Below are 15,062 nucleotides of genomic sequence, written 5' to 3'. Positions count from 1 at the left end.
TGAGAAACTCGAAGCATTTGCTTATTAAGGAGCTTAAAAAAAACCCTGAGTTCTCTTTGATGTTTAAACTGAAAGATTCTGTGCTTAACTATGGTGTCCTCCCACATTATGAGTGGCATTTTAAGGGTATATATGTATTTTTCCCCGTCAATTGTGATAATGAATTCCCATCTGTGGAAGGAACAGTTCAGTGGCCTTAGCAATAGCAAACTTCAAGTCATGTTAACATAACTTCTTAACGTCCACATACATCAGTTTCTAAAATCCACCTGGGTCAGCCAGGAATAGAGGCAACAGCTTTTAAATACTGCATTGATCCAGCAACAGAAACTGAACTGTTTCTACCTTACAGTTCCCAAATGCTGAAGCCCAAGTGCTCTTTCTAGCTAACATAGTTTGAAGAGAACTGCAGACAGTACAGGGAAGCAATATCCAACCCAATTGACCAGGAAAACAGGTAGAGCCCTGTGGAGCAACAATTGCATCAAAATACTTGCTACTAACACAATTTTAGACACAGCACATGCAGGGAAGAGCTGTGACCAAAATCAACAGCATGTACAGTGAGAATCCACATGGGGAGGTACAACAGGTTAATTGAAGATTGAAAGAAAAAAAACAGCAGAAACCAAATACACAAAGCTGTAGGCTCTTTTTTTTTTTTTTTGTGAAAGTGTGAAGTGGAAATCTAGATTAATTGGGAATGAACAGACAAGGCCTTCATTTTGACAGAAATCACCTGGGAGCATTAAAGATCAGACTCAGAGTTAATTCTTGAAGCAAAATGGAACAAGGCTCTACAAGATAAAACAGATACAGAGTTCCTTCATATTCTAAATTGCTTTATATTCCCCAGCTGCCTTCTTCCTGAAAGGATCAGCTATAGACCAAGAGTTCATTCTAAGCACTAGGACATATTCCCAATTCACAAGTACTCATTGAGGTTAAAATGCTTCAGCAAAGACAGTAAGCCCAAGCTTCTCCACAGAAAGTTCTTTGTTAATGTTGAACATCAGACTCGTGTCCATTTCTATGGCTTGCCTCACTCATGGGACTGACCTAAAGAGCAATCTGGAGTCTGATTAAAAACACAATCAATTCAATGTGCACTGGACTACAGCACTTCTGGGGAAAGCACAGGCAGCAATAAGTTTTAAAAATAATAATAAAAACACAAAATCAAACTTAAGTAGTTCTACTTGGTTCTAAGTGTAACAGAGGGCATAAGCCAGGACTGTGGGCAGATAAAGCAGAACTGTAATACTGCAAGAGAAAATAACCACTACCTTTGATCCATGTCTTGCCAGCACCTCCCATTCTCCACCAGTCAGGGCAACCTCCTCTTTGATAGGACATTTGAAATCATCTAGAAGAAAAGACATGAAAATAAATAATCTTCCCCAAAAGATAAAACAAGCAAAGTGAGCCCACAAAGCTGATGCAATGTCAACACACAGATCTTACCCTCGCTGTGGACGTACGGCTGTACCCAGTCATAGCTGCCTTGCTTTAGGACCACTGTGACTCTGTACAGGTGACAGAAACCTGTCTTGCATTCATTGGCTCGGATAAAGCACAGTTCTTCCTCCTCTCCTTCCAGTTGGATGAAAGGATAGAAGATATCATGAACCTGTCACATGAGACAAGAGATCCCTGAGTGATTTCTATTGACAGAACAACGCATAGCCAGCCAAAAGATATACTGATAAATTACTGTGCTATCAAATGAAAAGAGCTGGGCAGGGACAAATATCTCAGACAAGCTGCTAGTGATAAAAAGCAATTCTATACTTCCCAATTACCACAAAATGTTTGTGCCTGTGCAGAAGAACGTGTTCTCTGAGCTCTTCATGACTATCAGTAAAGCAGCACCCACCAGTCATGCCTCTGAGCAAGACAAGCTAAGTGTGTCCCATATGGCAGTTGCTGTTCTGACACTGTGGGAATGCCACAGTTTGAACTTCAGGTCCCTTTGCCACTTCAGCACTAAGGTGCTAATGTTAAAAGCTCAAATTTATTTCCTGTCCTGTGTTCATCACTTATCTAAATATATTTAAATTCCACAGATTAGAGTTGCTTGTAACTCAAGAAGCCATTTAATCTTCTAATAAATCACCCCTAAGAGAACTGCAGTGTTACATACAAAAATATTGGTGTCCTAAGTGCCTGTCTTCACTGAGAATGCTAGCCAGGATTAGGTAGGATTCTCTTATGTTTCAATGCTGAGTGCATGGAAGTCCTTCTCAGAGCTTTATCAGACCTCCTGAACTAACACCAAACCTGGCAATACTAAGTAGCAAAGCAGTCTGCTGGAACGTGGACTAAGCTGGACACACAGCCAACACAAAAATAGTTAAGCGCAGGGGAGGAAGGGACAAGCCAGTGCCCTCCTCCCAGCCCTGAGCTGCTTACGTTTATCCACACATCAGTGATTTCTTCATAGATAACAAACGGTTGAACATTTTCTGGCACAATTTTGGCAAATTCAGCACGCTGCTCCTCACTTTCTGGGATTGGAATAAAGAGCGCTGGAGGCAAAAGGACAAGCTGCAGCCGCTGCTGAGGTCTGTCTAGAAACATAGCCCAAGCACTGGGGAAAGAAGTTGGAAGTAAAGGTCAGTACCACAAAATAGATGTCAGTTTATAATACTCAGAACATGCAATCCTTTTTTTCCCACTGGCAGAAGGGATTTAAACATCTGAATGCAAAGCTTTTCTCACAATTGCTTCTTTCTAATCTCCTGGAAGCTTTGGCAACAAGTATGTTTTGCCAGACATCTCTGGTGTTTCATGGGGGTATCCTTCAGACCAGATGTCTGACACACTGGGCAGAGTGTCTATCCCAAGAGACCAGGTAACATGTCTCCAGAATGCAACATCTCCTTGGTCAACCCTTCCATCAAGAAGCACTGTTTATCTTCTAGTGAGCTTCTGAGATCAAGAGAAACTAAAGTGATTCATTTGTAGCTTCTCTATTGTACACTGCACTAGCAGGGAAAGGCACAGACCTAAGACAACTGCCAAGTGAAGGAGTCGCTTCAGTCTCAGCCTTGTTCCTCTCCGAGGAGAGTCATGTGAAGTGGTGCTGCACTGCAGGCCTCTCAACATGACAGATGTCAAGCCACTGCTGCACAGTGTAGCTACCCCAAGGCCTGGAAGTGCATCAAGGGAAGTTCCATCATTAACACAGACTTTCAAAAGAGCCAGTTACCCCCTGCACAGAGTCTGCAGATTTCATGAACTGATATATTCAGCACATTCTGACAAGCTCTAGTGCAGAATATAGGAGTCACTGATGTGATTACTTTCTGTAAAACTGTATGAATTCAGTTTCCAAAGCAAACAGTTATTAATTACAAATTACAGCGGTCACAGAGTAATTCTTCCCCACTGCACAACATGGAAACTGCCCATGTTCCCATTATATATTTGCACTGATCGCAAATAGGACCAATGGACAACAATAAAACTGCTTACAGTACATCCTCATTTTCAAGGATGAATGTAGTATGAGTACCGTACACCTTAAACCCAAAAGAATTCCCTAGGACTGTCTACTTGACTGTCATTTAACTTCGCAGTTGTAGCTCTGCGTTAAAACCCACAGCTTGTCATCTGAGTCTACATCTGATTATTTCCTACCAGTAGGATGTTAAAACAATGAAGAAGTCAAATAGTCTTGTGCCATCTGTGACACTCACAACTTTAAAAACTGATGAAGGCAACATTATAAACCTGGCTTCAATATAGCACAATCTATTATATGGCTACAACACCACATAGTCTTGAAGGTCTGTGAGAGTTTAGCCTGGGAAGCCCTTGCCAGCATTAGTTTGGAGGAAAAAAGAAAAAGAAAAAAACAACTTATGTACTATTTGCCATCTCGAGTCCATCCAGCACGGGCAATGTATTCCACAGTTGGGAATAATGCAGCAAATGGTTGCACCAGCTCCTTGTCTTGAGCACACACGATCTGCAACAAAAGGAAGGTCCAATACCAAATCAGTCTGTTACCAGGCCTTCTCCTATGGAAGCTCAGAGAAACGGGAGAATAAGGAAGTTGTAACTACTGACTGGCCTCATCAAGGGGAAGCAAACCATTCTTCAAAATTGCAAGAATAGAAAGGAAAAACAAGTTTCAAAGCACCATGATTTTGGCATCCAGCCACAGAAAGGATATAACTGTGGAATGAAGTCCACGATTAGATCCAGTTTTAACCCTGCAAGCTCTGCCATTGATGCTGTGGTATGTCAGGCTAGCCCTGCTTCTCACCTCCCTCCCCTCTCCCAGCTGTTTTTTGAGCAGCATAATACTTTTCAGCCTTTTAAAAGTTTTTCTTTTTCTAGCTACCCACATGCAAGAATTAGGTGCTACAAGAGGAAAGAAAAGAAAGAGAAAAGAAAACCTATCACGGATTCTTAAGTGGCCTCTTAACTCTAAGCAACTTCAGAAGCAGTCAACCCTTCAGAGCAATAATACACTCTGTGACTTACCTTACCCTTGCTGTCTGTTTTCAATTCTGCCAGTTTTAACGTAATCTTGGGGTTTTTGCTGCCTGCACAGGAGTGACAGAATACCAAGATGACAAGCCTGAACACCCCCAGGATTATAGTTGCTACAGCTTCTGGACAGGAACCAACTCTGGTCCTGCTAAAATGGCTGGAAGCCAATACACAAATAAGAAATTATGAATGCAAACAATACTGTGTTCAAACAAGGCATTTTGGGTATTGGAAAAGTTTGCTTTTGCCTTGCCTGGATAGATGCACACATTCACAGGAAGAAGTGATTAAAAATATATTCCAGAACATGCCATCAGATATATTTCATTTTCTCAGCAATCCTTTCATTTAAGGTGAACTTTAAATCCTGTTCCCTTTTGTAGAAAGGGAGTGGGCTCGGAGAGTCAATTAAGGCTTCAACATTTACAACCAGCTTCTACATCCTAGTAAGAACCTATATTAATCATGAGATGTTTATAGCACAAATTCCACTGCTTCAGTTAGCAGGAGCCAAAAGTTGCATTAGCAGCCCCATGATACTTCACTTACCTGTCCTGGGGTACCGATAGGAATCTGTTTTTCTCTCCTCCAGAGCAGGTGAAGGAACGTGAATTATCTCCACTTCTGACTCATCCACTTCCTCATACAAGATTCGCAGTGTTTTTAAATTCTCTGAACCTAGGAACAGATAGTAGGCATGCATGCTACAGTGTTTTCCAAGCGTTTTCAGCTTGCCTGGAGCACTACAGAAGTCCACTCTGGTGCAAAATGTCCTGTATAATTACATCTTCTAGTAACCATGCGTAAATACTCCTCTGAGCATAATTATATTCCCTCAACATTATGTTCCTTCTGGTGGCCTCCACAGGAAAAGATCAAACCCGGACCAAAATAAAACCATGCTCAAAATATCATTCACAGTAGAGGCCAGCAGTAGTAATAGTGTCAGAATTTGATATGCAGAACACTGACCTTCTGTGGAAGACGTGGGACACCACCAATAGCCTGTGAACCGATCAAATTCCTCCTGAATGACAAAAGTGGCTACACCAGCAGACTTAGGGTCATCAAGAACATTGGATAAGCCTGGAAAGGAGCAAAGAAAGAGGGCACATACATCTTCTTGAAAACAACTAATTCAGAAGAAAAGTGCGTTTGTGAGAAATAAGCCATAAAGACAGTAGCCCTTTCATCCACAACTTTAATCAAAACTTTCTTTTAAATATGTTAAAAACCATCAGTTACCTTTATGGCAATATGTCATTCGCTTCTCCTCTCCTGTCTCTATATTTGCTACCCACAAATCATTGTTATTAATGAATGAAAAGAAGGCAGGGTCTGCAGGGCAAATCTTGGGATCCATTCGTGGCCCTGTACACTGAGTCTTGATCTCCAGAGGCTTCATTGGAGACACCTACAGCAACAGAAACACAAACACCTGTGTACCAAATCAACAACCAGCTTCACACTTAAAGACCTACAGCCCACAGAATGAGGGCACAGTCCTAAGAGGACACAAGAGAAGTGACCATAACCAAACACATGGACAAGTGCAGCTGCTACCAACCAAAAACACTTCAGATGTCATTCATAGCTCTGTTAGCAAACTCACCATGAAACCATTCTTGCCTCCATCTCGGCAATGAAAGAGGCTGTTGCTGGCCTGGAAGAGGAACAGGCCACTTTCACTGTGGAAATCATAAGATGTTATACCAAAGACACCAAGCCTCTTGCGCTCTCTTAAGAGTTCTTCTTCTCTAGAATACATCCCATGATGAGGGGTTGCCTAGCATTGAAATAAAAGAAAATCCAAGAAAATCTGCAATGAGAGAAACTTCCGCAGAGCAGAAATGCTTTTGAACCGGCAACAGGTAGTGCCAGTTGCTGAAAATACAATTCACCAGCCCCAAGCAGTCAGTAGTCTTACCATACAGGTTCTTCCACAACTACTGTATTTCAGGCTACAAGTGTGGCCCACAGGACTAATCTAACTGCAAGCCCCAAAGTTCTCTTTACGTAAGAGATAAGTGCCAATCTACAGTTTCTGCAGTTGACTTCAGTATTAACTGAGGACAGATGCACTTGTGCTGCTTATGCAAATCAGATGTAACCAATTAACTTAACGACACTATCTACAGCCTTTCACAAACAGTTTCCATGTCAGATACTGCATACAAAACCTCTTCCAGGGATCTTGAATTACTCTGAAGGGGACTAGCAATCCAAATGGGGTCAAGACAGCTGAATTCTCTTCCAACAAGAAGCTTTCCAGAAAGGAAGATAGGCCAGTGCCCTGCACCCATTGCTCCTTAATACTTATTGACAAAAGACACAAAGATAGAGGAAAGGGAGACTTCACCCCCTTTTCCAGTTCTCTTGCAACAGAGCATAGGACAGAAGCAGCTGTTTAATAGTTTTCCCAGTTTCCTTAAAAGCAGAAAAGATAGTAGGTATTATAACAAGCCTGTTAACAAGCATCTGAAGAGCCCAGACAAGGCACAGAGGAAAGGTGCACTGTCCTGATAGCTTTTAGTTTGCAGTGGATCACATGCTAGTTTACAGACTTCTTTACTAGATCACCCCTTTGCTTGCCACATCACCTGCTGTTTCATACTCACTAGCAGGAGCACACATAGGCGCCTATCTCATATTATGAAATGAAGCTATCATCAACACAACATCCCTACCGCTACCATTCCATGCCGCACAGCATGGTAACACTCACCATACCAATACCCCATAACATCAACCAATTCTCCCAAGAATTATCAACTCAGGGTCTTCACACTTCTGCTTACCTGAAAGTGATCCAGCATCTGTTTCCATGACAAGAGTAATAAGGCCTCCTTCCGTACCTTTTTGGGAATCTCTGAGTAAAGAAGTGAATTTTCCCTGCTACCATATGGCATTCCTATTAAGAGGACAAAAGCATCATTCTGTTTAAGATTATTTACTGGACAAAGATGACTCAGCCTTTAGTAAGACAACTTTATTGCAGCCTCCCATTACCTAAAGGGGACCTACAGGAAAGAGCAGTTGGGACTCTTCATCAGAGACTGTAGTGATAGGACAAGGGGTAATAGATTAAAACTAAAAGACACTATGTTTATATTAGATAATAGGAAGAAATTCTTCACTTTGAGGGTGGTGACATACAGAAACATTTTCCAGAGAAACTGTTGATGCCTCATCCCTGGAAGTATTCAAGCTCAGGCTGATGGTTGCTTTGGGCAATCTGATCTAGCAAAGGTACTCCTGCTCATGGCTGAGAGGCTGGACTAGATCTTCCATTGAATAGTTTCAACTGGAAGGCACCATTACTCTGTAATAGAGAGCTTAGGTGTGTTCAGGGGCTTTATCAGCTCTCATTCCCAAGCAGCTCTCAGCTCAAATATACAATACTATCTAACTACATTAGCTGTAAACACATATTTCCCCAGGCAATATTTAACACTAACCAACCTTTTCAGAGTTCAGACTTTCCTCTCTCTGGACTGTTCAACCCACACCCTAAATCCACTCTAAAAGAGCCACGGCCTGATTGAGAGACTCAACGTTATTCTCCACATTTATCAGCCAAAAATTCATTGTAGGACCTAGTTCAGATCAGTGCATTAGCCTACAAGAGAGAAAGAAAAAACCTGGAAGCTCTAGAGAGTCCGTTCAAATGGAAAACATTATTTAGCCAAGACATCTTGTCATCTTACATAAGCTTTTGATTATGGCCAAATCGTATAAAGCTATTGGCTTTCATCCAATTTCCAAGCCAACCAAGAAAATGTAGAATATCCATGACAATGATTTTGGCAGTTTCAGCAGAATCAAAGACCATAAACTTGCCCTCTACATTTGCTTAAGTGATGCCCTGGGTCAGAATTTAACACAGAAAACATGCCCCAATACTGTTTACTCTGTAGGTGTTCAGGGAGAATAAAATTTCTGAGCTGTTAACCTAGCAGTACAGTTACTCAAAACTGAAATAGTACCAAGTACCTAGGAAGCAAAGCAACATGTGTGAGCATATAGTCCTCAGAAATACAGAAACGCCAAAGAGCTGAGTATGTGGTGTTTAATATAAGCAGCATCTGCCATGGTTCAACACAGAAGTATATGGGGACAGCTCAGGAATGATTTGAGATGTCCAAACAGAACAAATTGCAGATAGGAACCACTGACTATACATAGATATTTGGCACTTATGTGACTGTGACCTGGTCTTCATTTCTGCTTATTACATTAGTACTTTATACAACAGCCTCAAGACTACAATCAATCAGCATTTACAAAGAAGATATTGCCTTCAACCCCAAATACATTATACTGTACTCTCAAGTGAAGAATAGCATTCAACCCCTACATTAAAACTCTTCAAAAGTCTTCATCCTACTCCTTGGCATACAGTCAGTAACAGTGTTCACATAAAATTTTGGAAATGCTACTCAGCATTGAGACAGTAATAGTAGGACGATGTTAAACATGAACCCATGAAATGGGTTCCATTTAACACACTGTACACAGCATGCAATTTAAAAGGTGCTTATTATGGCAATAAAAAGAATAATCATTTCCATTTCATAAGAAATGCATGAGAAGAGGTAACTCAGCATTACCCACTAGGTAACAATCTTATGTTATGAGTCAACCTGCAGTATGCCCAGCCCATTTTCAGGCAACACTGAAAAGACACTGATGTATCTTCATTACTAGTTCTGGCTCCTGTAATAATTACACCTGTGCAGAAAATCTACAGCAACTGGCTGCTCTCGTTGCCATATCATACAACGGAAGAAAATAAAAAATACTGCAAATTAGCCACACATAATGTTAATTCTTTAGTCATCTAACCTGTATCAAAGTCAATTTGGCTTTGAAAAGCATTTAGTTTTAAATTAAGTCTCACTATTCAAACTCAACAAGAAAAGTATGTTAACTCAGGAAACTGCCATTTATAATAGCACTTGTGTAATAAGAATGTACAAAGGACTGCAGCAAATCATCATGGACATACAGGAGCTGCTCAGTCAAATCCAGCATTCTACACTGACCCAGACTCAAGTCAAGAAAAAGAAGGAACAACAATAACAAAAATCAGAGTCACTTTAGGAAAGCAGCCAGCTATATCTAGTTGCACACTAGGAAATTTCTTTACTGGTCCAGTAAAGACCAGCTCACACCCCAGAGTGTAACAAACTCTTTACAGTCTATAAAGCTTCCCAAGTTACTAACCACACAATTATCCAGTTACTAAAATCCAGCCACTCTGCCACTAATTACATCATAGTTCCAACTATGAGTGCCCCAATCAGCACAGTATTCTGCTGTCCTTCAATCCTACTGTACAGAAGGAGATTTCTCTACAAATACCAACAATAGTTAAATTCCTCTCAAATCTTTTTCCATTCCCTATTCTCCAAAGCATCATACCTATGTGCTGCTTAATAAAGCAGGGAGAAAATAAGCTGCTGTTGTGTGCACCTCCAAAACATCTTGTAACTTGTAACATATAGTTAGTAATTACTAATGGTGACTTGGAAAGTCAGCCTAGTTAATCTATCAGGTAAATCCCACTTCTAAGCTCTGGAAGCACAGGACAATCCTGAGTTTGAAAAGCATCCCTTCTCTTAACCCATCCCCCGTACTGACCTGAGTTACCAAGCGAACACTGCAGTCATACTTCTGCCACTAGGTAGATCTGACTAGGTAGCACTTTTCTTTTTTTTTTTCTTTTGCTAAGTAGTCTGACTCTATGAAAGCCTGTGCTTGTCTGAGACTGGAGAGGTCTCTGCTCAGTTCCAGGCTTTGCTATAGATTTGAGTGTCTGTTCTTCTTGAGCAGCGTTACCTAATCTCAGTTCCCCTGTATCAAACAGAAATATTTTCCATCCTTTTCCTTGTCTGTTTAAATTGGAAGCTCTCCCATAACATTTTCACACCCAGTATCTGTCATGTCAGCTTACCCAGGTAATAAAGACGATGAGAGTGAGGGCTGGACTCTTCGGTTTTCCGGACAAACTGGAAATCATGGGGAGCTTTGTTCACTATCATGCCCGAATACTTCCTGCTGCTGTGAATAATGTCACGCAGCCCATCCCAAGAATGCTTTTGCACCTGGAATTCGGAAGGCACATCCTCCATCTCGACCACTTCAGAGCTGTCTGATAGCGTGTCCACTGCAGTCATTGTCTCTTCCTCAGAACTAGACAAAAAACTGAGGGAAGAGTTGAGGGGGAGAGTTAAGCCTTAAAATCGAGCAGCCCATCTCCCATTCCATATCGAGTCCTGTAAGCAAAGATATTAAGCCAAAATATTGATTACCAGGACTAGTTCTAGAAATAAGCTGTTAAACACAATCCATGTGGTAGATTCTGGCACAAAAAAAGAAATCAGCATGACTCAAAGGAAAACAACCCCAGGAATTTGGACAAAAAGTCATCAAAGCTATGACCTATGGGCATATAAACTTATGACCTATGGGCATATAAACTTAAATCCTGGAACACTGCACAAGTGGAAGTCCCCTTCCTGCCCTGAAGGAAAGCTGGCACAACACTTTATGATCATCTAGGTTTAAACGCAACAGCTCACTTACCTGAATAGCTACTGCAGCCAGGAACGATGACAAAACAGGAAGAAACAGTGCAATTGACTTTGTTGACCAGAAAGAAGACAGCAGTAAGAGACCCTTGTCATATCCTGCAAAACGTGGTACACGCATTTCCAAGCTAGCAGTTATTGAATGAGAGTCTACAAAAAGCACCTCCATGAGCAACTACAGCAAACATTGATTTGAGGAGATGTGAACTAACCGACTTGCTCACAGTCAACGATGTAATCTACCACAAAGCAGGAATGAGCCTAGGACTAGGGAAACCAGTTTACATCACCTCATTAGAGAAGTTGGATTTCCCTGCACAAGGACATTTTAGTAATTTTGGGCTGACCAGCCTATATCAGGGTGCATCTGGAAGAATGTTACAGATAATTTCAAAATAACTTTGGTTTACCAGAAAAAAAAATACTAGGGCTAGAGGATTTTGCTCCATGGAGACAGAATTGCTACCTTTGATTTCGGCATCAAGATGGCAAACCAATGACTAAGGATTAAACCAGAAAAGGCCTTGTTCTCTGCAGCCCCAAGATGTACATTTTCAAATCAGGTTTTTCCTCAAATGCCACTTGTCACTGGGAATGGTCACCTGCATTCTGAACAGAGAATTGCTTCTGAGATGTAGCTGTCATGCCTATGTATTAAGCAGGAATTAAACAAACAATCTTGAAGGCCTCAGCCTCAAGAAGATGCACAGCGAGTTCTTTCCCAGTGAGTAGAACCAAGGGAAAGGAAATAATATCAGCACAAGAAAACATTAACTCCTGTCCATTTTCTACCATGAGTATTCTTCAAGAGAACCTTGGGCATTCCTAGAGAATTCTCCATCAGCTTAAATCACCACCAAGAAAAAGCTCCAAAAACACATCTGTAGGTTCTCCTACAAACAACCAACACCTAAATCCACAGCTTGAACACGAATAAAGAGTATTTTCCAATAAAAGCCAGGCATGAAGCCCAAAGCCACAAGAGAAAACGTGACGGGGTGTTCTAAGATTGCAAGAGTGTCTTATGGCCTCAAGTCTATCTATCAACTGTATTCAGGGCCTCCATTACAGCAATAAAAAAAAAAATAAAAAAAAAATCACATCTTAAGGGGAAAGCACTCCCTATCAAAAAAACATAACAGAGACACCATTCAGAACTGTTAGCTGAGTACAATTCTCTCAACCCAATTGTAGTGCAAGTCAAGTCGGTTGATCAAAACAATCTGGCTTTGGCTCAAGATACTTGACCCCTAGGCTACTTTCTCCTAGCCAGTAACACTTTCTCACTCACTTGACTACTCACAAGGGAAAGTTGCACTTTTAAGGGCTCAAAACAGTCCACTCACACCCACTACACAAATGTAATACCGATAACTGCCCCAACCTGAACAGGACTCCCTTCCAAACTACATTTCCATGAATTTAGGACTCACCAGGTAACTGAAAGGCACAACTTTTAGCTTGGTATTATTATAACCTTGGTGACTTTGACACTAGAACAGAGTAGAGTAGTGGGCTAAGAGAAGTATCCATCCTCACTCTTGATCTGTAGCCAAAATTACATGAAAGTGTTGGAAAGTAGCTAAAATGTTATGGAGCCTCATATAACTTAGGTTCTGACACAATACACAGTAAAAGGAAGATCCATTTGCTCTGTCTATCACTACAGTCAGAAAAAACATAACTAGAACTTGGTAGTACCACACATGCAGTAGAACTAGTATAAGGAGTAACTTAACTAATTGAAGTCAGAAAGTGAATTTGGGGATGAAATTGTTCAAAGAGGATTCTGACCAATACATCAATTTTAACAACCTTATTCTTAAACACTCTCAAAGCTTCCTCATCAATAAATCTTGTATGTGCTATACAGCTCACTAGAGACAGACTCTCCTTCACAGTCCTTAGATGACTCCATTTCCCAAAGCACTTAACTGTCCCTTGAGTGTCTCCAAGCTCATTCAGTGTGCTTATTCTGCCTAGCCAGGTTAGACACATCAGACATATATCCACTAAGTTCTTTTTCAGAAGAAACACATTAGTCTGAAGACAGCAAGGAACATCAGTATGGGAAAAAATTGTTAAGCTTGGAATTGGAAGCCAGTGAAATAAATCAACCTCCTGAGTCACTTCCTGACCCACAGATCCTGACACAGAGCTCCCCAGGCAGAAAGACAGGCTCGGGATTTTTCAAAAACCTCATTCACTTGAAAAGGTGTTTATTGCTATGTTCCAGAGAGCATGGGGTGAATAAAGGCCCTGGGAGTACTTGGGAAACATACCTTCTCCAACTTCCTGCAGTCTCGTTTTCCAGACGAACCCTCTTTATCTTCTGCATTAACTACTCAGCAAGCTGGGCAGGACAGGAAACTAGGAAGATGAAAAAAGCAAATTTCATATAGCTGCAGTTTCCCTTGGCACCTGGGCACAGGTCACATATGCCACCCAGTGCAGAGGCACAACCAAAACTCTTGGTTTGTGCTTTGCAATCCAAATCTGTTCTACCCACATATGCTGGATACTAACAACCCAGACAAAACACAGAATTCTTTTTCTCAACAGTAGAAATGTATGGCCTATCTCCTCTTACAAAAATTCTTAAAATCTGAGAACCCTCAACAGAAGCTCTTTCTTTCTCTTTTCTTTCTTTCTCTCCCCTCTCTGAATCCCAAAATTCAGTATTAAGAAGAGAGAAACACAAGTCTGATCAACACACTCACAAGAGTCAAACAAAGGGCACTGTAAGGATCCAGACAGAGAGTCAGCAGCCCTGCTACTGACAACATCATGGCCCCACACAGGACATAAAAAAAAAACAAAACAGATTTGTCTTCCAAGCCAGTGCATTTGCCTCAGCATCAGCCTGATGCCACAGAACAAGCCTGACTCGCTGCACAAACCCATTTTCTAGGAGCATCCAAAGGCACAATGATCACTACCTCTCCACTCATGTACCTTAGAGCACAATGATCCTTGTCTCCTCTTCTGGCTCTGAATCACAAACACACCCCAGACCTGTCACTATCTGCTGCTGAGGCCCCAGTCTGCCCAGACAGCCATCTCTGCACCTCAACCACACTCACAGAGAATTCAGAGAAACAAAGTGTCACAGAGAAGCCCAGCGCAGGGAAGTTCCTCCTGCAGAGAACAAAGAGAGACTAAAGAGCAGCATCCAGTAACTTAAGGGCAATCTTCAATGCAAGCACAAAGGGCAACAGGAGCAATGCTCAGGAATGCTGAGTAACCTGGTCTGATCTCACAGCTGGCCTTGCTGCAAGCAGGGCTTTGACAGGGGACTTCCTAAGGTCCCTTTTAATCTCAACTATTCTGTGATTTTTATGATTCAGAGACATAGCTCATCCTCACCCCCTTCCTCAGGAACAATGACATCCTCCAATGCAAAACCCACAGAAAAGAGACAGAACCAAACAGACATGAGAGTTCAGAAAACTGAGGAGCCTGCAGGTGCCTTTGAGAAGACCCAAAGAACCACAGCCACTCCTCAAACACTATAAATGCGTCCCTGTCACAGATTAACGTAAGCTTGAGTAGCTTCTCCAAAAATAAGAGTGAGTGAGAGTGGAATAAAGCAGTGGGAACTTCCACGCAGAAGACTCAGCTTTGTTAAAGGCTGCAAGTGACCAGAGCCAGGCCCGGGCAGGCAGCCCCACTACACTGCTGCCCTTGCTGGGGGGGAAGGCTGCAGCATTCCCCAAAGCCTGGGAGATCCTTGCTCTCCCCAACTCGCGAGCCACCCCCAACCCTCCCGGGCACGGCACGCGCTCCAGGAGGAGACTTAACCGGATAACGCACCCCTCCTCCAGCTGCCCAGTCCTGGGGGGCTGCACCCCCCACCATCCCCCCAGAGAAACCTTCCCCACTTCGCTTGTGGGGGCGGGGGAAGGGGCGAGCCCCGTCCTCGGCGTGGTGGCCTCAGGAATCTGTGGGGTGGACGAGTCACGGGAG

General features: G+C 42.1%; 1 protein-coding gene across 2 annotated transcripts in view; it reads right to left on the bottom strand.

Annotated features, from left to right (window-relative positions):
- The window catches only part of DPP9 (dipeptidyl peptidase 9), an 18,356-nt gene extending 4,870 nt beyond the window's left edge, over positions 1–13,486 (bottom strand). The window contains exons 1-13 of one of the 2 annotated variants that reach the window (XM_010725089.3): positions 13,379–13,433; positions 11,092–11,195; positions 10,460–10,710; positions 7,302–7,414; positions 6,116–6,289; positions 5,749–5,917; positions 5,476–5,589; positions 5,053–5,181; positions 4,495–4,556; positions 3,873–3,973; positions 2,413–2,590; positions 1,465–1,630; positions 1,287–1,366 (exon numbers count right to left, since the gene is read on the bottom strand). In XM_010725089.3, coding sequence (XP_010723391.1) covers positions 1,287–1,366; positions 1,465–1,630; positions 2,413–2,590; positions 3,873–3,973; positions 4,495–4,556; positions 5,053–5,181; positions 5,476–5,589; positions 5,749–5,917; positions 6,116–6,289; positions 7,302–7,414; positions 10,460–10,682 — 1,509 coding nt within the window. In that variant the 5' untranslated portion in view covers positions 10,683–10,710; positions 11,092–11,195; positions 13,379–13,433. Of the gene's footprint in view, positions 1–1,286; positions 1,367–1,464; positions 1,631–2,412; positions 2,591–3,872; positions 3,974–4,494; positions 4,557–5,052; positions 5,182–5,475; positions 5,590–5,748; positions 5,918–6,115; positions 6,290–7,301; positions 7,415–10,459; positions 10,711–11,091; positions 11,196–13,378 lie in introns of both variants that reach the window. The other variant, XM_003213334.4, reaches the window with a different exon arrangement.
- Between the last annotated feature and the right edge of the window lie 1,576 nt (positions 13,487–15,062).

The sequence above is a fragment of the Meleagris gallopavo genome, chromosome 30 (genome assembly GCF_000146605.3).
Source record: "Meleagris gallopavo isolate NT-WF06-2002-E0010 breed Aviagen turkey brand Nicholas breeding stock chromosome 30, Turkey_5.1, whole genome shotgun sequence".
NCBI lineage: Eukaryota > Metazoa > Chordata > Aves > Galliformes > Phasianidae > Meleagris > Meleagris gallopavo.
Note: the sequence above shows the minus strand (reverse complement) of the source record. Positions and strands in the feature narration are given on the sequence as shown.